At 36.8% G+C, this 23,870-nt stretch overlaps 3 protein-coding genes, 1 long non-coding RNA gene and 3 pseudogenes across 5 annotated transcripts; 6 read left to right on the top strand and 1 right to left on the bottom strand.

Moving 5' to 3' along the window:
* Positions 1-2,618: 2,618 nt before the first annotated feature.
* On the top strand, positions 2,619-4,147 carry LOC143471032 (carbonyl reductase [NADPH] 1-like). Its single transcript, XM_076969357.1, has 2 exons — positions 2,619-3,737; positions 4,010-4,147. Coding segments are annotated over exons 1-2 (819 nt in total). The 5' UTR covers positions 2,619-2,919; the 3' UTR covers positions 4,011-4,147.
* On the top strand, positions 4,016-5,302 carry LOC143471029 (carbonyl reductase [NADPH] 1 pseudogene; annotated as a pseudogene).
* A 565-nt stretch (positions 5,303-5,867) lies between these two features.
* On the top strand, positions 5,868-7,192 carry LOC143471030 (carbonyl reductase [NADPH] 1 pseudogene; annotated as a pseudogene).
* A 151-nt stretch (positions 7,193-7,343) lies between these two features.
* LOC143471031 (carbonyl reductase [NADPH] 1-like) lies at positions 7,344-9,687 on the top strand. Its single transcript, XM_076969356.1, has one exon. The coding sequence runs from the start codon at positions 8,251-8,253 to the stop codon at positions 9,076-9,078; it is 828 nt and encodes a 275-aa protein (XP_076825471.1). The 5' UTR covers positions 7,344-8,250; the 3' UTR covers positions 9,079-9,687.
* Positions 9,688-11,950: 2,263 nt separating this feature from the next.
* On the top strand, positions 11,951-13,695 carry LOC143471139 (carbonyl reductase [NADPH] 1 pseudogene; annotated as a pseudogene). The gene is made up of 2 exons (XR_013119493.1): positions 11,951-12,310; positions 12,394-13,695. The product of XR_013119493.1 is annotated as a carbonyl reductase [NADPH] 1 pseudogene (transcript).
* A 6,262-nt stretch (positions 13,696-19,957) lies between these two features.
* LOC143470618 (uncharacterized) lies at positions 19,958-22,355 on the top strand. The gene is made up of 6 exons (XM_076968871.1): positions 19,958-20,095; positions 20,298-20,379; positions 20,662-20,819; positions 21,196-21,320; positions 21,667-21,767; positions 21,900-22,355. Exons 1-6 carry the CDS (start codon positions 20,044-20,046, stop codon positions 21,970-21,972), a joined length of 591 nt encoding a protein of 196 aa, XP_076824986.1. The 5' UTR covers positions 19,958-20,043; the 3' UTR covers positions 21,973-22,355.
* LOC143470620 (uncharacterized) lies at positions 20,062-20,736 on the bottom strand. Its single transcript, XR_013119385.1, has 3 exons — positions 20,631-20,736; positions 20,221-20,369; positions 20,062-20,108 (listed from the first exon to the last, which is right to left on the bottom strand). It is a non-coding gene; the product is annotated as an uncharacterized LOC143470620 (long non-coding RNA).
* Positions 22,356-23,870: the final 1,515 nt, after the last annotated feature.

The following is a 23,870-nucleotide window of genomic DNA, read 5'->3' as shown; positions in this document are numbered from 1 at the left end:
ATTTGATGTTCTGAAATAGACATCCCTTTAACGTATATGACGTGGTCACGTAATCAATTGCTATTTGTGGTAAAAAGCGAGACGTCAGTGATCGCAAAATCTTGGCCAATGTCGCACGTAGACCGAAGTAGCAAATTTTCGTCACCTCCGAGAAAGTGCTATATCACAACATTTCTTAAAACTTTCAGAGCGCAAAAATAAGCAATAGCCCATGAAATTGGTTCATCATAAATTCAAATTTACAGCATGCTTTAATATTTTTTAGAACAACTTCCTATGTACACCATTACAAAATACAGCAATTAAAATCAGAACTGTTCGGCTATTTCACCAACTTACAGAAACGTCACTAAGCTGAGATTGTGACACCATATTGCTACAAGTTGAAAGAAGTTTTACAACGTCTAGCAAAGTAGACGTTGGTCACACGAAAACTAGTCCGGGTTCTTTTAATGATTATTCTGTTTAATTTAAACGCTGAAAAAATGTTTCGTAAACTTCAAAATTCAAACTATTGTCGGTTTACCTTTTGACGTGAAAACGGTCTTCACATACTTTCACAAGCAGTTGTTCTTCTGTTTATAGACGGAGTACCAAGCGCTAAACTTTTCCATTTTTCTTTTCTTTACGCATTGTTGACTGGATTTTTCGAATGCTTGTTTGAAAAAAAGACTGAGTTAAAAGTTGGACGAATAAATTTTTAAATCTTTCTTTCGAAAAAAGCAACACACCGACCTGATGCATCTCCAAATTTTTGAAATTTAGATGCCTCGATAATTAAATTCCAACCTCTGACAGACAAATCATGTAGCGTGAAGCAAAACAAATTCTTTTGTTTACTGGCTTGTACAGTACCTCATTTTAACGGTAGGTTTATATTGTGCACTGTGATACTACTGAACCATAGGCAGATGGAAGAAAATTACCACCACTATTTAACATTAGGCTACTTTGTTTTTTAACGCCCATAAAATGCGATCATTACTATTATGCGATATTTGAATCCAAGTTCATCTCTGCATCTTTATAGCCTACTATCATTTTGTTAGTATTGTTATCAAAATATGTCATATCTAAATTTTTGCAGATACACAGTCACAGTAGAGATTGGAATTTTCACCAAATCAGCAAACCGAACCAGCACCCAATGTATTAAAATTGTCTGCAACTAAACCGAACCTGAACCACTGAAGACTAAGAGAAAAAGAACAGACCGGAGTCGAACCTTAATTGTAACCATTTGTTCAGTATCATAATTCCATCCAAAAGTTATAGAAAACGTGTTTCTTTTGACTAATTCAAAACAAAGAAAACCTAAATTAAGAAATACCCACTAATGACGAAATTCCTTATGATAACGAATTGCTACTTGGGCAGTGCATTTGAAGAAATTTAGAAAAGTACTTCGCTGGATAATGTCATTCGAACCCCGAGCGAACCTTATATTAGCAAGCTTGCTGAAACTAAACCCGGAGGGGAATGAATGTGTGAACCTGATGTAAACCTGGACCGGAGTAAAACCGGTAAAATATTTTGTAAAACCTAAACCGGTGTTAAATTGTTTTACACCGCGGTTCGATTTTCTGCTGATATAAATATTTCCAAATGTAAATTTGTAGAATTTATAATAAATTTCAACTTGGGTGATTTCCCTAAGATAAACGTCGATTCATATTTTTGTTATATAACAAGCTTTTAGGTTGAAAGGTCATTTATACAAACATATGAGAAACTGTTTTATAACCCGCTTTCCTGGCGGGGCGGTCGTGTTTCTGTTATGAAATTCCGGTAAACAGTTAGGCTTAATCTAAGCCAATAGGTCGTATTCTCTCGTCTAATTTGTGCTTGTGTTTTATATTTTCAATGCTGTGTGCAGTATCTTACATGCGTCCGAGAGTTTTTGGACTTTTACTGGACGACTGGAAAGTTGGCTTATGCGCTAAAATTAATGTTAATGTTAAAATTAATCAATCCGCAATGCATCGTTTACATGAATAAAGTTGGCGTTGACTCATTTATCAGGTTGATTAAAAGTAAACTTTCCAAGTATAACCTTTGATGGTCCTGATAGATGATGGTTTATTTGAGGGTTTTTAAAATAATCTTTGAATTTGGATTAGCTTATTATAATATTATTGGCTGTGTTTTTGCTTAATACTGTAGCGTGGTTGCATTAAGTCTTTTAATTATGTTTATACTATTTATACTATTATAATTAATAAATGCTGTTCACAGGCATCCCAGACTGATGAGTTTGGCATAGGTGCAGTCAGTAGTACTGTACTGTTTTTTATGAGCTACAGTGACACACTTTAAGTACATAATTTTGCCCTTAATGGCTTGGATAGAACTTTTACACTCTCAATTTTTAATTGAGTTAGAGATTGAATTAGCCATACTGTGTACATTACTGTGTAATTGCACACCTAAATGTATCCAAACATCCAAACATTCTTGCACACCTGCAATTGTCATATTTGTTTGTTTTGTTTGCACGCACGCAAGATCTTGCTGAAAACAGCCATGCCCTACAGTCTGGGAGGCACCAACGTTAAATACAGTAGGCTACTGGTAGATCTAAAACTGACTGATTGACAAAGCAAGCAACAACAAACAAATAAATATATTTATTGCAAAATACACAACAACAAACTCAGTGATCAAAGCATGATTGCTGTGGATTTACAATCTTCTGGCCAAGTTTTAGTTGCACAAGGACTTTCCTCTGTCCAAGGGTAAGGATTCTGATTCCATACAAAGCAAAGGGTGAAGGAGAGACATTTCTTTTCATAAACTATTTTTAAACTCGCTATAACTATTAAGAATACTAAATTGTTTAATGGGAGCTGTGAAAATTTGGTCATCATTTGCCTGCTTTCCTAGAAGCATAAGCAAACACAGACTTAAGTATTTTGTAAAATGTCTGCTAGTAGAGTTGCAGTTGTCACTGGGTCAAACAGAGGTATTGGATTAGCAACTGTTCGAAGTCTTTGTTCAAAATTTGAAGGGAACGTTTATCTGACTTCAAGAAATGAAGATCGTGGCCAAGAAGCTGTGAAGAAAATCCGCGATGAAGGATTACCCGTTAAATATCACCAACTTGATATTGGTTCCGAGAACAGTATTAAAAATTTTCGAGATAGCATGCTTCATTCATATGGGGGGATTGATGTTCTTATTAATAACGCTGGTGTTAAAAGCAAAGACACAATTCCAATCGGGATACAAGCAAAGTATGTCTTAGGTACTAATTTTTTTAGCACTTTGAAGGTTTCAAACCTACTACTACCACATATCAAGTCAAACGGGCGTGTCGTTAACATAGCGGGCTTTGTAAGCCTTCGAGCATTGAAGCAATGCAGCACTGAGTTACAAGAAGAATTCCGCTCTGCTTCTATCACAGAAGACCAGCTTATAATGCGCATGAATGATTATGTTAACTTTGCCGAAAAAGGCACCCTGAAAGAAAATGGGCTACCTGGCAGTGCATATGAGTTTTCTAAGCTTGGCGTCTCTGTTCTAAGCAGGATTCAAGCGCGGTTGCTTTCAGAGCAAGGTAAAAATAACATCCTGCTGAATGCATGTTGCCCAGGCTGGGTACGAACAGATATGGGTGGGCCAAAAGCTTTGAAAAGCCCAGAAGAGGGCGCTGAAACTTCGGTGTATCTTGCACTTCTTCCAAAAGGAACATCTGAACCACATGGTCAATATGTGTCAGATAAAAAAGTTCGACGATGGTAGTTTATGCACTTATATATATGTTTGTGTATTGCTGTGAGAACAATATAAATTCAGTGTATTGCCTAAAATGTATTGTATACTTGGTACTTGCTCTTTTTGCTGAATTTTGCTTGTATGTCACACTAAAAGTAAATGCATTATAGCTGCATTACTTTCTTCTTATTTTTAAAAATATTGGTTATGGAGTTGTTATGGATATATTTCATTATATTGCATAGCCTTATTGCAATTAAGCGTTTGTTGAAATGTTTTTTTTTGTTTATCACAGAAAATTATGGCGAGCAGTAGGGTAGCAATTGTGACTGGTGGGAACAAGGGAATTGGATTGGCAATAGTTCGTGGTCTTAGCAAGGTTTTCAATGGTGTTGTTTACTTGACGGCAAGAAACAATGTTAAAGGATTGGAGGCTGTAGACCAAATTCTAAACCAGGAGTGTCTTGATGTGAAATATCATCAACTTGACATTGACGACAACGCAAGCATAAGACGTTTGAAAAATGATATGCTAGCTAATTATGGAGGCGTGGACGTTTTAATCAATAACGCAGCGATTTCTTTCAAAAAAGCCAACACCACTCCATTCGTACAACAAGTTATGGCAACTATGCAGACTAATTTTTTTAGTACGTTAGAAATGTCAAGGGCATTTCTTCCTATCATAAAGCAGAATGGAAGGGTTGTTAATATGTCCAGTTCTCTTAGTGTTAACGCCCTTAAGCAGTGCAGTCCCGAACTGCAGGCTGAATTTCGTTCGGAAAATATTTCTGAAGAACAACTTGTACAGCGAATGAGAGATTTTGAAAAATACGCAAAAGAAGATGCTCTTGATGAACGTGGGTTCCCAACATCACCAGATGCTCCCTATGGGTTGTCTAAGATTGGTGTAACGATTATGAGCCGAATTCATGCAAATTGGCTAAAAGAACACGGAAAACAGGACATCTTGCTGAACTGCTGCTGTCCGGGTTGGGTTCAAACAGACATGGGTGGGCCCAGAGCCCCAAAAACACCTGACGAGGGCGCACAGACCCCAATTCGGTTGGCTTCACTCGAAGAAGGAACCAACTCACCGCATGGAGAGTTTATAATTGAAGAAACTTTACATCATTGGTGGGACACATCTAAAAGTTTGTAACTTATATTGTTAACTTATGTACAACTGACATTTTGTGTTTGCAATTTTCTTATGTTTGTTGGTACACAAATTAAACGCATTTCTTTCATGTGATTTTGTATGCTAGTGTTGTTAAATTTGTTTTCATCTTAATGCTTCTATTTGTTCTGGCCAGTTTTTCTTTTTTATGCAGTTTGCAAAGATGCCCAGACAGGTTGAACGCTAAATCCTTGTTAAAATCTATGTCTTATTTTACGCACATGTTAGAATATTTAATGAATCAACTTTTCACAATAGCTTTGGGTTGGAAGTGTTTATTTTTTTGCTCAATTTTTTTGCTTATGTAAGCGAAAATTTTGTATTATAATTTGGGATAAAGAGATAATTCTTCAAATCAAATTAATATTCTTACAACTGTTTAATAATGACTATTTTTGTCTCATCCAGTGTACAGGTTGTTAGCGGCAACAATTGCATTAGATTTGCCGTTTCCTGTGATTTGTGCAAGAAATTCGATGACGACGTTTACTTGACAGTGAGAAACGACTACCGTGGCAAGGAAGCTGTGAAACTAATAGAAGGTGAAGGTCTCAAAGTCAAATACCATCAACTGGATATTGATGACGTGGAAAGCACAAAGTGATAGAAATAATAAAATCTGGGCAGAAAACGGTGATGTTGGTTGTTTCTCAGAAACAATCCAGAGCACTTAAAGCTTCGAAGATTTGCTGCCTACCAAGTTCAAAGGCTGGGGTGTGGAACGGATGAGGTGTCACGTAGTTTCGATACGTACTGTGTGTTTTGATTTCACGCTGTTACAGAGAGATGGCTTCAAGATGAGCTTGAAGAATGTATAAAATATGCTCAAAATAGCACACATTCGGGGCTTAGAATTTCATGCTAGTCTATTCCTGACAATGTTTGGTCCCAGACTGATCTTGTATAGCCGGTTAATTTATGGTACTTGTTTTATCATTGTTTGGTTTTGTGCAAATGAGGAACTAAATTGTTTTCATTCTATGGTAAAAGTTTTGAAACACAAAGCTTTTGTTTTTGTATTCAGTTCATTGCCTTTTCTTAACAACTTTTTTGAATATATTCCTCATTGTAGGTCACCATGTCTAGTACTAAGGTAGCTGTTGTGTCTGGCGGCAACAAGGGCATTGGCCTTGCCATTGTTCGCGCTTTGTGCAAGAAATTCGATGGCGACGTTTACTTGACTTCCAGAGACTCTGGCCGCGGCCAAGAAGGCCTGAAGCAAATTCAAAGTGAAGGACTCGGCAAAGTGAAATATCATCAACTGGACATTGATGATGTGGGCAGCATCACAAAGCTAAAAGATGATATGCTAGCTGGATATGGTGGTATTGATGTTTTGGTTAACAATGCTGGTATTGCCTATAAAGTGGAAGACACTGCTCCATTTAGCGAACAAGCCAAAGTCACCATGAAAACCAATTTCTTTGGAACGCTTCAAGCTTCGAAGATTTTGCTACCTATCATCAAACCTAAAGGAAGAGTAGTGAATGTATCTAGCATGGTAAGCCCTATGGCGCTTAAGAAATGCAGTCCTGAGCTGCAGGCTGTGTTTCGTTCCGGCGCTATTACGGAAAATAAGCTCATAGATAAGATGAATGAGTTTGTGCAATACGCAAAAGAAGGCACACATCAGCAACATGGATACCCTAACACAGCATATGGCATGTCCAAGGTAGGTGTGACGGTCATGAGTCGAATCCACGCTAGATGGCTTAGAGAGCAAGGTAAAAACGACATCTTGCTCAATGTTTGTTGTCCTGGATGGGTTCGTACTGACATGGCTGGTCCTAAAGCACCAAAATCGCCAGATGAGGGCGCTGAAACTCCAGTTTACTTGGCTCTGCTTCCAGAAGGAGCAACTGAGCCACATGGTCAATATTTATCTGAGAAAAAAGTTCAAGAATGGTGAAGTTATATTTTTAACTTTTCACCTGTAAAAAGCCTTAAGTGCTAAAGATGATGCTAATGAAAGCTGAAAACAAAATCCTTGTATAATTGACCACCTTGTACCATTGTTAAATTATGTTACAGCCATAGAATGATGTGTTTTTGTATTGGAGACAAACGGAAGATGTTTAACTTAAGCGCAATTGCTATCCTTAAGCAGGGATATCACACTTGCCAGTGCTACCTATGTAAATATAATCATTCACTTTTGCACTGAGTTTTGTAATGGGCTTTTCATTCATTCATGTTTCTTTGTTGAAACGCTCTAAAGTGGGCAGAACAGTTTTGGTTTTGACACAAAATATTGCCTATGGTGGAATTTTGAATAAAGATTTTGCAATCGCCTTTGAACAGGAATTGTGAATTAATATTGCTCATTATTACCGAAAATGGTTTTCATGACGCTGAGGTGCATGAAGTTTTCCTAAAAACTACATTCGTCTGACGCAACTTTGGTCTTCAATGCTCTTGTAAAACCTTCAAAGTACAGTGTTACAAGCACTTAAGCAATATGGCCGAAATTTTGATCCGACAAACTTATCTTCAAGAGGAGAGGAACAAAGTGCAGGTAATGAGAAAGGAAAATAAACAGTTCATCATGATCAAGCAAAATCAAACACTCAAAGGTCACTTGATCGTGACTCAGCACGGAAGAAATTCTTTCATGACGACGCATTTTTAGTGCCCGTATTTGGGAAAATTATTTCCATTGATATGTGTTTTCTACAGGTGCTGCTTACTTTGAAGTGGACCAGCGTCTAAAAGTGAGCGGGGACGTAACAATTACTGAATTTCAAACGCCACTCGGTTGCGATTGTGAGGTTTTGCAAACAAACTGATTAAATATTTGCTTTTACTGTTGGCTGCGCGTGAATGGAAGTTCAGATATTACCAGCGAGCCAGTAAGATTCAATCGTTTGAGTTATTTAACAGGCAAGGACAGGTCAGACTGGTAACAAAGCGATGTTACAAACTGTGAGTTCGCATATGAATTAATTCTAATTATTCTATTAAAGCAGGGGTGGGCAACATACGGCCCGCGGGCCGGACCCTGCCCGGGACGGGATTTTGAGCGGCCCGCAGACAGTTCAGCAGTTCAGTTCAGTTTTGACTTCAGCAACTATTGAAGTACATTATTCGTTAATATATTCATTAAATACTGTTTTTGGTCTCTATGCTTAAAACTTAAAGTTTACATTAAATACGATTTATTCCTTGCATAGGTGGATAAATACACGATTAATGTATCGATTCAGGAATCCGGCCCGCCAAGTACTTCATTTTCTCATATCAGGCCCGCCGACCGAAAAAGTTACCCGCCCCTGTATTAAAGCGATCTTTAATATTAGGCCTACTACCAAAATCACTTTTTCGGATTTGTTTCAGAAAAATTTTAGTAACCTGTGAGAATGTCTGGAACTAAAGTAGCTGTTGTAACTGGCGGAAACAAGGGCATTGGACTGGCCATTGTACGCGCTTTGTGCAAGAAATTCGATGGCGACGTTTACTTGACAGCTAGAAACGACGACCGTGGCAAGGAAGCTGTGAAACTAATAGAAGGTGAAGGTCTCAAAGTCAAATATCATCAACTGGACATTGATGGCGTGGACAGCATAAAACGACTAAAGGATTATATGGTGAACAAATACGGCGGTATTGACGTACTGGTCAATAATGCTGGCATTGCTTTTAAAAATGCTGACCCAACACCGTTTGGAGAGCAAGCAAAAGTAACGTTGGCGACTAATTATTTTAGCACGTTAGAAGGTTCTCGTATTTTGCTTCCCATTATCAAAGCAAAGGGCAGAGTTGTGAATGTGTCCAGTTTTCTTAGTGTATCTTCACTGAAGAAATGCAGTCCCGAGCTGCAAGCTGTGTTTCGTTCCAACACCATCACTGAAGAAGAGCTTACTGACCGAATGAATGAGTTTATAAAGTATGCAAAAGAAGGCACACACCAAAAACACGGATACCCTGACACAACATATGGCATGTCCAAGGTAGGTGTGACGGTCATGAGTCGAATCCACGCTAGATGGCTTAGAGAGCAAGGTAAAAACGACATCTTGCTCAATGCTTGTTGTCCTGGATGGGTTCGTACTGACATGGCTGGTTCTAAAGCACCAAAATCGCCAGACGAGGGCGCTGAAACTCCAGTTTACTTGGCTCTGCTTCCAGAAGGAGCAACTGAGCCACATGGTCAATTTGTGTCTGACAAAAAAGTTCGAGAATGGTAAAAACTGAATTCTTGACTTGAACATTTGCAGAAGTCTTTCGCTTAATTGCTTTTAGTTTTAGTACTATAATGACAAATTTCTTTAATGCTTACCCATGCTCTTGTTTTAATTACCTTTGATTTTTGCTGTGATTTTTTTGTGAGTTAGGTTTCAATTAAAGGTGAACTTTGTAAAGGATTTTTTCGTGAACAGTAACACTCTATACATAACCATTTTAAAACCATTTTTCAGTTCGATCATTTTCTTGAGCGAACTACTTACAATGCTTGTTAAACAACCACTTTTGCATGATTGTTTCATTTAAAACATGTTTTCTTTAATAAACAGTTTTACCAGTTCCTTCAGTAAATACTGAGCATCTACTGTACATTAAACTTTTATCTATTTGCGTTTGATGTGAAAAATCTCCTCTTATTATATGTTGCAATTGCTTTTATCCTACTGTAATTGTGTTGACGATTTTCGTTTTTTATAAATCATGTTGTAATTTTAATTAAAGTTTCTAATTTAATTAAACAAAGTGATAAGAATGATATTTCAAAACAGCAGCAATTATTTTATAAGCATTGCTTGAATGTAGCGCCTGGCAATAAAATAAATAATAAAATTCACAAATGTCATAACTTTTGAGATAAGTGGTTGCTCCAAAATATATGTGAATTGCTTGAACCAGCACCAAGTTTACTAATCACTTGGATCAGCAAAAAATTACGAAATACGAAATACGGATACGAAATATGGATACGAAACGTAAAAGTTTCAGTCATGAACTCACAAAAAAGCTTACAAACCGTTCATATCAGTGATGATGACAAATTGGGCGGTATAGTGAGCTGCACTGGCATGATCACTGATCTAAGCGGTACCACGGAACATAGTTGGAGATCTTTGGTGTAATGCTTACTATCTGCCAACAAATAATAAGTTACAGGCCGATTTACTCCAAATAACCAAAACTTTGTCGTTACACCTATGGCATTCGGTCTAATTGCTGATTTCACTTTGTCAGGATGTTGTTTTTTGTCTTTGCCCTCAAGCGTTTAAACAAAGAATAACCTAGTTACTACAGCAATAACTGCTACAGCATATGGGTAAGATGTTTACAGTAACTTCCCGCTTCATTTATGCCATCAGTCATGTGACCTGTTGCACGTTACTGCAGAAAGTAAATACAAGCACTCGAGGAAGCGTTATTGGATTACCGACGCTTACTCCATTCTTGAAGATAAGCTTTATTAGGATCTATCCATTACCCTGCTATAGCATTTACAGGTACATTTCAAAATGGTTTCGGCTGCATGCACAAGCACAAAAAAGAATCAACAACTGTTTTTACAGAAGGTGAACTGTCATATTTTCACAAAAATAACTGAACTGTGAAGATTCCATGAATCACTTTTATTTACTTACTACTTCATTCAAAAAGTTGGCAGCAAACAGACTGCTATAAAAAACTACGCGACTGTGAGCGAAGAGCAAACATATGGGTAAATGTTTTCGTCAGAAGAGAACAAGTGAAGTGTGAAAAGTTTTCTCACAGCCTTATTTGCGACGCCAGCCCAATAGATCATGCCCTGCTTTTCCAAATAAGAAATTATGGCTACAAAATCGACTTTCCTTTCTAACTAATACTTTCTGTAAAATAATAATGATTACATCTATAAAATGCACGTGCATATGGTAAACCTACTTCAAATACGCATGATGCACGTATGTCGCAGATAATATTTGCGTAGTTACCGCGCATATTTCAGCATAAACGAATGAAAACCATTTTAGCTGTTGTCCAGAAAAAAGCTTGCAATCATGACTGGGCAGAAGTGTTTATTATGACGAGAAAACGTGACCCTTCTCCTGACTTTGTTTCTTTATTATAATTTGCTCCATCTGCTAGGTATCAGTGGCAGTACAACCGCGCTTAAAGTTTATTGATAATGATAACACAAATTGCTTTTGCGGAGTTTGAGCGGCTTCTTGTTTTCTTTCAATAACGTGTTGTTTATTTTTTTGCAATCGACTGAAGGGAGCGAAAATTGTGGTGTTAACTTTGTTGTAGGTTGGTCAAACAAGAAATACGCTCACAGACAATCAACCAACGTGAAAGAAATGGCAAAGCCCTAAAGGCTTACAACATGCAAAATGTAAATTACAGTGGTGCTACAACGGTGAAAGATGAGTGTTAGGATAGTAGTTAGGTAAACAAGAAAACAAACAATTTTAAAGCAAAAATTACAAAACGCAGCAATAAATCTTCTAAATATAGCTGTAAAATATTGGAATTAAAAGGCTTTTCGATTCCAAAGAAATGTAAATTATAAAATATGTGGAAATTAATTAGAAGAGCAAGCAAGAACAACTCGGAAAAATCAACTTATCAACAAACTTTGGGACATGTTGTAATTTTCCATGAGTAACGCGAAGAGCGGAGGATAATAAAGAAACAAAAACAGGAGAGGTGTCGGCAACTTATTAATAAATTCTTTTTATCCACCAATCAAAAGAGGACGAAAAAAGTGCTTCGTCACGTCTTGCCTTGCTCGAGTGATTTCGAACTTTAGCAGGTAATAGGCCTACGCTGTACTGTAGATTCTTTTACCTGGTAACCGAGGTATTGCGCGTTTGCATTCATGAGCACAGTGATAGCTCTTTTTAACTGATTTACTTATAAATATTACCTTGTAAAGCTAATTAAAATTTTATGAGGTGATTAGTTATGTGAGTTTCACATGGATGCAATTAAGCTATTTCGCGTGGATGCAATTCTATCCTTTTACCCACTATCTGGAAGGCGAACTCTCCTCTCGGCTTTTGAGTGGTGGGTGAAAGGTATGACCCAAGTCTTAGCACAGTATGACATTGCTAAATCGAGCAACGTTAAATGACGTAAGGTTGCCGTTGTACGCTCAGGAAGCTAGTTCTGGTCTAATGGTTGCTGTGCCAGTGATACCAAAATGTTTTAGGCTAACTTTTATGAGCTAAAATAAGTCAGGCTCAAACAAAGGTAGTTTGGTTCTTCAAATCGGAAGCTGAATTAGAATCGTACCAATCACAAGTGTTAGAAAAGGAGACCGATAGATTAATATTAGCAGAAAAACTTTAGGCTTATCACAAGTCAAATATTTTCTCCCAATCTAAGCTTTGGGCCAACGTATGTTTCCTGTGTTGCTTAGATCTCGACACTATGACAGTTTGCCGATGATCACTATAGTATTGCACAACAAAGCCATAAAGAGTAAGTTCTTAAACTATAGTCAACTTTACACCCCAGAGGCTCTCATAGTACAATTAGGTTTTTATTGCTTGTTTATATTTGAGAATGTGTAGCGCAAAAGTAGCTGTTGTAACTGGCGGTAACAAGGGCATTGGACTGGCCATTGTACGTGCTTTGTGCAAGAAATTCGATGGCGACGTTTACTTGACAGCGAGAAACGACGATCGTGGCAAGGAAGCTGTGAAACTAATAGAAGGCGAAGGTCTCAAAGTCAAATATCATCAACTGGACATTGATGACGTAGAAAGCATAAAACGACTGAAAAATTATATGGTGAAAAATTATGGCGGTATTGACGTACTGGTCAATAATGCTGGCATTGCTTTTAAAAATGCTGACCCAACACCGTTTGGAGAGCAAGCAAAAGTAACGTTGGCGACTAATTATTTCAGCACGTTAGAAGGTTCTCGTATTTTGCTTCCCATTATTAAAGCAAAGGGCAGAGTAGTGAATGTGTCCAGTTTTATGAGTGTATTTTCACTGAAGAAATGCAGTCCCGAGCTGCAAGCTGTGTTTCGTTCCAACACCATCACTGAAGAAGAGCTTACTGACCGAATGAATGAGTTTATAAAGTATGCAATAGAAGGCACACACCAGCAACATGGATACTCCAATTCATCATATGGCATGTCCAAGGTAGGTGTGACGGTCATGAGTCGAATCCACGCTAGATGGCTTAGAGAGCAAGGTAAAAACGACATCTTGCTCAATGCTTGTTGTCCTGGATGGGTTCGTACTGATATGGCTGGTCCCAAAGCACCAAAATCACCAGACGAGGGCGCTGAAACTCCAGTTTACTTGGCTCTGCTTCCAGAAGGAGCAACTGAGCCACATGGTCAGTTTCTATCTGAGAAAAAAGTTCAAGAATGGTAAAAGCTGAGTTCTTGACTTACTGTACTTTGAACATTTTCAGTAGCTTTTACTTACTTGCTTTAAATTTTTTCATCTGCGAAAGCATTTCAGTTATCTAACTTCATTCCTGGTTCTTCAAAAGACATTAAAAATATCCAGTAAATTACTTTTGGCCGGAATCAACCTGTTTTGTTTTTGAAGAGTTTATTTTGGTAATACGTATTTTTTTGTTTTTAATTGTTTTGAGATGTCCAAGTTTTATTCTGCAACACCCAGTTTGTAGCATCATTGTTTCACCAATTCAACATGCTGTCTGCAATTTAGTTTCATGAATGTTTTTGATCCCAATTTAATAAACTTTGCCGAGGAAATTAAGATTTCATCTTGGTTATTTTGCTTTTTTGTAGCATTTTCGGTATGGATGAAATGCTTAATATACTTGTGAGGTTACAGTAAAAGCTTTCATTAAATTTTGTACAGATAGGCATCAAACTGGCTCCGTAGTTTGATCTTTCTGGACTTATTGCGCAATATATCGGAATTTTAAAAAGATAACTTGGAAATTTTTGTGTATTTTAAACAAAGTTTTTTGCCAAAAAGTTACTTTTTTCGAGTTATTACATTAGCTATAAGAACATGTTGACTTGATTGATTATTGCAAATCCGGCCACGTATATGGTTGAGGCTGTTACGTCAGCAGCAATCCTTTGCTCGTTGTTCCGCCAGCAGCAGGCTAGATTAGTTTTGGAAGGCTGAAATCGTGCATGTTGTTGTCATTATTAGCTTAAAAATTTTAGTTTTCGTCAACGTAAAAAGCTTATTGTAGGCTTCGTTCATGTAAAAAACAACTCGCAAGCTGAAGCACTTACTATACTTCGGAAAGAAATATTTGTGACGTGTTTAGCTGAGCTGATGCAAAATTTCGATGAAATAAGTAGAAAATTCGGTTTCATGGCTAGGAATAAGGCAGCTGTTGTAACCTGAATCAACAAGGGCAATGCTTTGTACGCGGTTTGAGCAAGAAATGGTTGCACGGCGGAGATAGGCATCGTCATGAGTCGAATCCACGCTAGATGGCTTAGAGAGCAAGGTAAACACGACATCTTGCTCAATGCTTGTTGTTCTGGATGGGTTCGTACTGACATGGCTGGTTCTAAAGCACCAAAATCGCCAGATGAGGGCGCTGAAACTCCAGTTTACTTGGCTCTGCTTCCGAACGGTCAATTTGTATCGGAGAAAACGTTTGTGCATGGTAACCAAAGTAGGTAGCCACTACTTTTGTTTGTGTATGCAGTTAACGTGTTTGTTGTTTTACTTGCATCGTGTTTGATGCCCATACATGATCAATGCCAATCTTCCATAACTGAAATCTTTTGATAGAATACATATTAAAATTTACCTTTTACGTATTTATAAATTTCCATGTCTTTGGATGTTTGTGTTATAAAATAAAGAGCTTGTTTGTAATGACGAGAATTCTGTACAATGGACAAACTAAATCATACAAACGGGCTGATTGCAATTGCCCGGAGCGTGATTTTAAGCTGAGGCGCCGTAACGAGCCAACTGCAAATTGTGCGTAGTAGAAACTGACGTCATGATTTATGACGCAGTAAACCTGTTGATTTCATCAATATTCAAAAAATGACTACAAAAATAACTTTAGCGGTAAGTAAATATTAGTTGTTTTTTGTTAATATTTATTTAACTCAAGGCTGTGTGCATACGGAATCAACCAAACACATGTTGTCAACAAACATCTCAGCAAAGTTTTGAAGTCGCCTTCGTGCAATAACCTTGGCTATAACGTATGAAACTTTTGCGACAGTCGTTTGGCCGTTAACCTTGTAAGGGTGCATATATGACGCTTAATAGTGTTGTAATACGTTTATAGATGACGTAATAAACAGTTCTTCCAACAATCATCGTCATTGACCGAACTTAACATCCACATTACATCGAACAATCCAGAAATGGACTTAAAGTCGCTCAATTACTTCTTTCAAAATTTTATATAAAGGATTAAAATAAGATGTCGTTGAATATTCTTGCCACAAATTGCAAAGAGCCGATCGCTTTAATGGAAAGAAGAGAACAAAGTCTGGTAGGAAAAACCACCAGAGTGTTTTTTGCTCAAATCTTTGCTGAAAGTCGAATCTTGTTTGGATTAAAAACAACGGATATGCGTTGAGCTGATGGTATCAAACATAATATGTGCGCGTAAAGCAGATTTAAGAGGTGTGCAGAATGCCTGTGGTTAAGCTAGCTATGCAGGTATTATATAATCGATGGCTGATAATTATCTTATATAATCTTATATAATCGGCAGGTCTGGCGCTCGCAGGTTCGTCAAAATCCTAACAAAAAAAATTTCGGAAAATTTTTGCCAAACCCTGTTCGAGTAAAGGATGAAATTTGCTTCTCTCTCTCTTACCTTAATGCCAAAGGGCATGGAAAGTTATTTGCGTCTTGTAAGATAATGTTATAACGCTAGTCAAAACACAAACAAATATCTTTCTACTTGCCCAACTGCAAGTAATTTTTAATTTTAAAAATCTTGCTCCGGTGCATCCAGTTTTATGATATTTTGCTTGAAACCAAAATAAATTTGTTCAGAGATGAATTGCGGTAAATTAGCTTAAAGGCTGCCACTATTTCATTGAAAAAATGTACTTTTGAAGCAATTTTTTTCGTAATTCCTTGTTAACCTGACTTAAATGTTATAACACACTAACCTAAACCTCACCTAAATCTTCCTTCTAACCGAAATTCATCTTGAAGTGAACCCTAAATAGCTAATTTGAATTGTTTGCACACCCGTTCTCGAAATCTCGAATCTCCCAGTGAAATATTCACTTCATATTTTGAAACGGGACCAAAAACGATGTTTGCTACTATACTTTTTATCAGTTCATTTGTACACTTTCTCTTTCTTGGAATAACTCTGTAATGACTTAAAAATATGGTTCAGACAACATCAACTTAAAAATATACGTTATACCATGTTATACATAAGTTGCGAGTAAACGTCATAATTGAATGATGGGAGCATTATTATGATGCAACTCAGATAACAATGACTCATTCACTACGGCTGCGGTTACAATTTAACGCACCGCGTTTGTAGTAGATACACTGGGCGACATTTTTGAACTTTTTTTTTATTTTTTTCAAACAATTAATTGAGTTTACCTAATTTGACTATGCTGATTCCGAATTTGCAGTCAGAATTCACCCATCACGTCACACTTTTTTGCAAAAATTGAATGAAAATTTTACTCAAAAACGGTTCTATTAAGGGCGCTTGTGCCCTATTACAGGTCAAGAGCTCCGTACGTGAAACGAAACACAGCCTACAAAGCGCTTAACTTACTCAATTGGATTTGAGATTTTGTTAGCTTAAACCTTAACCCTCTAAACCTAAACCCTAGACCCCAGTAGCACATAATTATGTTCATTTGCTCAATAAACTTTTGATTCAAACAACTTTTCTTTCTTATTTCTTATAGGTGTTTGGCATGAATTTTCTTCTTTTAACTTTTCTTGCAGCCTCACTATTCTCGCAGTCGCGTTTCAGGCACGAACAGTAGTCCGCCATCATCATTACATCCCATCGCCCTTGATACCGCGTATCCATAGCTTTGATGTCCTGGTGAAAACGTTCACCATGCTCCTCACTCATGTCACCCAAGTTTTTAGAAAAATTGTCCAAATGTGCGCGTAGAAAATGAACCTTTAAGCTCATTAGACAACCAAGTGCTTGATAAGAAACCAACATGTTTTCTACAGTATTTTGGTAATCCGGATCTTTAGTATTTCCAAGAAATTTAGATACAACTTCGGTGAAAGAGAGCCATGCTTTTTTTCCACATCTGTCATGGTAATAAGAAATTGGGGGTCTTTGGTAAGTGTTCTGATTTGAGGTCCAACAAATACACCCTCTTTAACTTTGTCGGCACTTAAGTGAGGAACCTTTTCCCGAATCTATTTAAAACATACACCTTCTTTGTTGAGAGCTTTTACAAACTGTTTCATAAAACCCAGTTTAATATGTAATGGTGGAAGTATAACATAAGATCTGTCGATAAGAGCAGGCTGTAAAACATTTTTATAGCCTGGTGTAAGATACTCCCTCAACGGCCACTCACGTTTAATCCAATGATTTCTCCTGTCTCGGCTGTCCCATTCACACATAAAACAAGGGTACTTGGTAAATGCAGATTGTTGACCCAGTAGCATATTTAGGACTTATAAAATCAACGCAAACTTTCCATGTATGAGTGCTATATTGCAACTTCGAAAGAAAAAGTTTCATATTTTCGTAAGACTCCTTCATGCTAGTTGAATGAGCTACAGGGATAGAAGCAAATTGATCTGTATTGTGCAACAATACAGCTTTTAGGCTTGACTTTGATACGCACAAGCTGGCATATGGTACTGTACATGTGCTTGTATGTAAATTGGTTTACTCACAATTAAATTATTATGACGTCATAATAATGTATAATGGCTATGACAATAGTAACTATGACCCAACAACGAGGAATACTTCATAGAACAGGCTGTTATTAGTAGTGAAGTGCAAAATTTTAAATCACAAATTATAAAAAATCTTGACGTGATAGAAAAAAAGCGACTTCATATTCGTAATCAGCGTGAGCAAATTATCTTAGAAGTCACCATTTTTGCCAGAAAATAAAAATCATGTCGGCCAGTGTATAATTTTATACTAGTGTGCGCCAATATATAACCATGAGCTTATTTTTTTAACTGTAAAATCCCACTTAATCTTCCAAAGCGCCGTATAGGAAAGACACTGAAAAAGATTTAAAACGGTAAAAGATACTCTGTACTAGCTGCCACTCTTTAATTATATTACATTCAGTTTATATGAAAGAACTTTCCGGATACTAAACCGGCTGCAGGTCTTGTAAAGCGAGCTTGACCACACCCGTCTCGCTTTTAATTAGAGGTCAATTAAAACCGCTACAGCGGACACTGAGGCGTCCTTAGAGCGCTTGTATACAATCTACACTCAACTTTCTCAACGACATCAACCGAATGAGTGCGATGACGAACGGAGTGTATCATTTACCGGCAAATGATTCAGCGAAGAAAGTTGCCCTCTTGCCGGCGTAAGGAAACCGAAAAGTGATAGTTTTGGAAAGGCTTCAAGGCTGCCAGCATTGATTTTGAATAGAAAAGTTAAAGTTGAAGTTAAGTAATAGAACGCTGTCAAAGTACCTTTTTATGCTCCACTTTAGTTGTTCGAAAACACGCGTCAAGCGAGCTTCAAAACTTCATGTAAGAATCTTATATCGCAAGCTAGGGTTCTTGGATTGGACATCTATCCTTGTATTAGATATTAGATGGAATTAATAAATAAATTATGGACAAAGATGCTTTTAATTAGATAGCTTTGTAACTACGTTGCGTTAATCATACCGTGGTCAGGATTTTGGATTGTTACTGTAAAGAGCCCAAAAAAGAATACAGACATGCAGCTTAATACGTACAATAAGGGTGATTGAGTTCTAGCCAAAGTTATGCTAACAGCGCATTAGACACGACTGCTTTGTGGTGATAGGTTAAACATTACATAACCAGAAATAATAATTCGTAATTTGTTTGTGGGTTGTTTTTAAGCAACAAGAAATGTGTCACCATCGCATTCTTTCAGTTTCATTCACCTGTGACACCGACAAGGTTCATTGTAATTATACAAACAAAATATACAAACATCGAAAATTTTAGGATAGATTGTCCCCCAAATTCCCCAAAAGCTTTAATGCCACATATTTATATAAGACAGAAATTTGTAGATACAGAAACCATAACGAAAAGGTGAGGTCAAAGCAAGGCCTTGTTTCGTTACAGATTTAGCGACATCTAACCAGTATGCCATCGATAAAAATGAACTTGAAAATGAAATTATGGCGAAACGAAATATTACAGCTTATCATCGCCGATTACACGAGGTCTCAAAGGTTAATTTCATGAACCAAAGAAACTTATTCTTTCAGGTTTATACCAAGATCCAAGTGAATAAAATTTGCGGACATCAATCAGTTAAAAAGTATTCCCCTACAACAATTTGTACAAAAGTTTACATTATACAATAAACGTTGACGTCACAATCGCAGGCAAGCATCAGACATTTTTACCATGTCCACCAGTAGAAACTAAACGATAAAGATAAAAATGAAAACCACAAAAATAGTTACCAGGTGTCCCGGTTTTTCTTACTCGTAATCACAGCAAATCTTTGATTTTCTAGCGACTCTGTATTATCTTTCGGTTTAAAATTAAATGTCTAACCTTAAATACTACAGTATATATATACTGATATAGTATACATATACAGTATATATATATATGTACTACTATATATATATATATATATATATATGCAGTATATACATTTTTGTGGTTCTTTTCTTAGTGCAGTTTACCCTACGGCGACTTATAGTATGTAAATTACTTACTTCTGTATATATGTGTAAAAGTTTAAGCTTAAACACTACGTAGAAGAAAAACTGAGATGCAAAGAACAATTGCCGCGTTGTGCAGTGAATATAGGCTGCGTCTATACATAGATACTAGATCTACGTTTACCGGTTGTATCTATGTAAATAAAAAGCGAGTTTAATTAAGAAAATTTTTATGAATTTTTAAAATAAAATTATTGAAAAGTTATCTTAAACGACAGCTTAAGAGGACATGAGTGATTTTATGATCAAATGCTGCCGGTTTTATTGCAGGATATCATAAATGTTCAGATTTAAAAACCATAATTAGTTTCAAAAATCAGGACTAAAAGTAATTATTGCAATTCTTTTAACATGACCAATTCATATCTTTACCTGGTGGCTATCTTCGCTATTCCATACCAAGGTAATCAGCTTGTCTATAATTGGAGTGTGTTTAAGAACAAATCTAAGCGATGACTCATAGACAAATCTGTTTTATTTAAAGTAGTTCTGAATATACTAAATATAAGTTGATCAATTATAACTTACAATTTATAAGTTTTTATTGACGACGTTGTTCCTAAAAGTAACAGCATTCTAAAAATGTCCTCATAATTTCATGTCAGGGAGTTTCGCGACGTTTCTGCCGGAAAAAAATGGAAATGCCACTGAAGCCCCAACCGAGATGGAGACGGGATCTGTAAATTCGTAAGTTTTATTTTATAGACCACACAAGAAAATTTACAGCAACAACATGTTGTCAAACAACTTGATTAATCTATGACATAACAAGAGCCTTCATCTACGGCAGAAAGAAGGCCAAAAACTGACACTTTTTGCGATTTTCTTTTTGCCGATTACTACCTAACCACTAAAACTTTCCAAAATATTTTACCAGAATGTTAAGTTAATAATATTCTTTCGTATAAGATCAACTTGTTTTTGGACTTGCCCCTCACTTTAAGCATTTATGAGAGATTGTTTGCGTAGGTCTTGGACGTCACTAGCCGTCATAATTGGCTCTATTATTGCGTCATTTGTGGTCATTCTTCTGTTACAATGGGCCATTAAAAAGTTCTTGTGCAAAAACAAGTCATCGGTGAACAACGAAAATCGAGAATCAGCACAAGTCACACATCTCACTGACGGTAAGTGACTTAGTTGTTTCAAAGCTTTAGTTCCAATGTATTGCTTCTTGGGAGACCATCATTGCTGAAAAAACTCATGATTTGGAGAATTATTTAAAAAAATTGAAGTTTTTAAAAAATTGGACAACTGAATTTGCTTATCATTTCAATAGTGAAATTTGTAAATATTTCCGTGCAGGGTTTTCATTCCCGTAGTGCATTGGCTAAGTTAATCATTAAGGCAAGTAATTCAAAATCAATGTCAATATTACCAGTATAGAAACGAAGCAGAAGAACAAAAATATTTAGCCTAAGTATCAAAACAGCTTCAGGACAAAGGCTGATAAACGTTTATATAACAATCCCCAATTAAACAGGTGAATGTAAATCTTCGCAGGTTCGTTGCAGATAACGATACCGCAGTGTTTGACCAAGCCTCCATCCTATGACGACATCCACAAATACAAGCAACTTGACCTTGCCACCAGCACGCCGATGTACTACAGTGTACCTGGCATGAAGGTGGTTCAAACTCAAATTCAAATTTGTTGTCAAATTACAGTTTGCTCTTTGTTATATAGGCCTAGTCAGTGCGGTTAGTAGAGATGCTGTTATGTTGTTAAAACCAAACTGTATTTTTTATTATAATGTTTTTCCATGTATTTTTATGCCATGTATAGCTTACTTAAACGCTTTAGTATTCTTTAGGCTTAACGTTTAAGTTTGCGGTATATAAAGTGCAACTTATGAAACGTGCTTCAGTTCCATTCACTTTAGTTAAAGCCAATCAATCGATCTTTATGCATTACAACACGCAGCCATTCGTTTCCTTGTAATTTACCGTTGTTAATTTTATACAACTCATCAGAATTTTTACGGAGTTTTATCAAAATGGCCGCAAGAAACGGAAGAAGACATTGACGAGCAATCACCACCACCGGCATATGAAGACAACGATGCGTTTGAAAAGTGGGTTTTAAGACAATTTGTTACGACTAAACAAAATTGCTAACTATACCATCATGAACTCTACAGCGCAAGTTTCAGGTAATTTCCTGTAAATGCTTCCAAATTTAAACGTCGTGTTTTTGCACTTTGCAGTGACTTGCAATCTACGTCATCGTTGCCACAGCAACAAACCGAAGAATCACCAGCCAATGAGATCATGGTTTAATAAGTTTTTTTGCGCTTTTTTTCTATTTTTATTTTTACTGCAAAACTATTTATGATCCAACAGCTTTTATACTTCTTGCTTTACTTTTTACTTCTTTTACTGCCAAGCTACTAAACTAAAGAAATATTTGAGAACTATTACGATTGACGAGTGAGATGGTTCATAGAATGTTCTGGTATGACACTGTAGACTACAACCAATCTACAGTACAATTCATACAGTTCATACAATCATACAGTCATACAATGTACAATGCATGCGGTGTATGTACTGCCAACTAATCAACAGCACATAAGAAAATCAAACTGAAAAATTTTCTTTTGAAACGGACTTTTGATATTGAAATGAAATTTCAGGATTTGAATTAAACATAAATCACCGATTGAGATTTGTTGTTTCATAGTCCCAGTCTTGCAGCATACTGGCGACGCCTGTAACTATATAAACATCTTACCATGCGTTCACTTTGTAGCCTATGTGCCATATGGCTATGCAGTTACGGTTTCATAAGTTCTATCAACCTTGTCGCAGACGTCACTCAATGTTATGGCATCATCATGTGCTATATTGTACAGTGGATATTAGCTTTTAGTAGACCAAAACGCTTAAAGCTGTTAATCAAGTTTTAGTAAATTCTGCGGAATTTCGTCTCGGTAATTTTCCATTTGCGGGAAACAAAGAAATCGCTTTTCCGCCCACGCATCTGCATGGCTAAATGAAGAAGATCACTCGTAAATGACGTAATGATCGTATACAAGCTGTTCTAAGTCAAAACTCTCCAAAGAACTAAAACATTCACACGGCACATCAACGTATTTATGTTAGCATGAGTTGAAATCCACAAACGTTTTCAAATATTTAGCAAATACAAAATCAAAGAAAATATGTGTATTGATGTTAAAAAATTTTCTGGTCAATGTTTAGAGATTTGTAAATTTTGCAAAAATCCTGGAATACACAACTTTGCTTCCCAAAAATAACCGCTAAAAAGAGCTAAAACAATTCTCGCTTTAAGCCACTACTTAGGTCAGATATTTCAATGGCCACTGAAAGTTCACGCGAGAAACCAAATAACTACTGGTCCGTACACGAAAACGCGTATTATTTATACAGCAAAGGAGTACATCAGGTTTAGAATCGAGACAGAGTTCAGGTTAAAATTAAGCCGAAATTGGTTTATTGATAGAAAAACTTGTCACAATGTAAGAAGCTTTTGGTGACAAAGTTCGTCCTGGGTTCTCGTAGAATTTGAATTTTTCATTATCTTTAAATTGAACCTACATTGGTCGCTTTGGTAAATTATCAAAAGAAAGTTTCCTGGGGCATTGTAGTAATATCACTGATTGAAGTTCGTCAGACCATATACGCCGCCAAAAGTATAAAGTAATAAGTTGTAACAACATTTCTTTCACACATTTGCAAACTTGGATTTTCGTTAAACGTTCTACAGCAGTAGGAAAGGGATTAGCAAAGCTAAACACAACAGGATATGTATTTCAAACTGGCATGAATGATATAGTCAGCACATTTTCTATAGTATGTTCTCGTGTCAGCGATAGAGAAACGTGCATGGTGTGTACAGGGCTAAAGTCACTTTTATGGTTTCATCGTTACTGTTGATCAAAGGTAATGTTTGGCGTCTTTGTCTGTGGCGTACATGTCTGGCGTCGCAGCACCCCTACCAAATCGCAAGTGTCGTGAACACCATCTTGCGTACTGTGATTGTCTGCGTCCTACAGGGTAAATAATCTCCCAGGTCTTGCGGGCACCTTAACTATTGACTGCAATAAATTCACTCTTTTTTGCTGTTCGAGCAACGGAGTAACTCAATCAGCTTCACTTGAGGCTTTTGAGAATGCAAGAAATATATGGAGTGGCAAATTTTGCCGCTGTTTTGT

This window comes from Clavelina lepadiformis, chromosome 9, assembly GCF_947623445.1.
Source record: "Clavelina lepadiformis chromosome 9, kaClaLepa1.1, whole genome shotgun sequence".
NCBI classification, from domain to species: domain Eukaryota; kingdom Metazoa; phylum Chordata; class Ascidiacea; order Aplousobranchia; family Clavelinidae; genus Clavelina; species Clavelina lepadiformis.
Note: the sequence above shows the minus strand (reverse complement) of the source record. Positions and strands in the feature narration are given on the sequence as shown.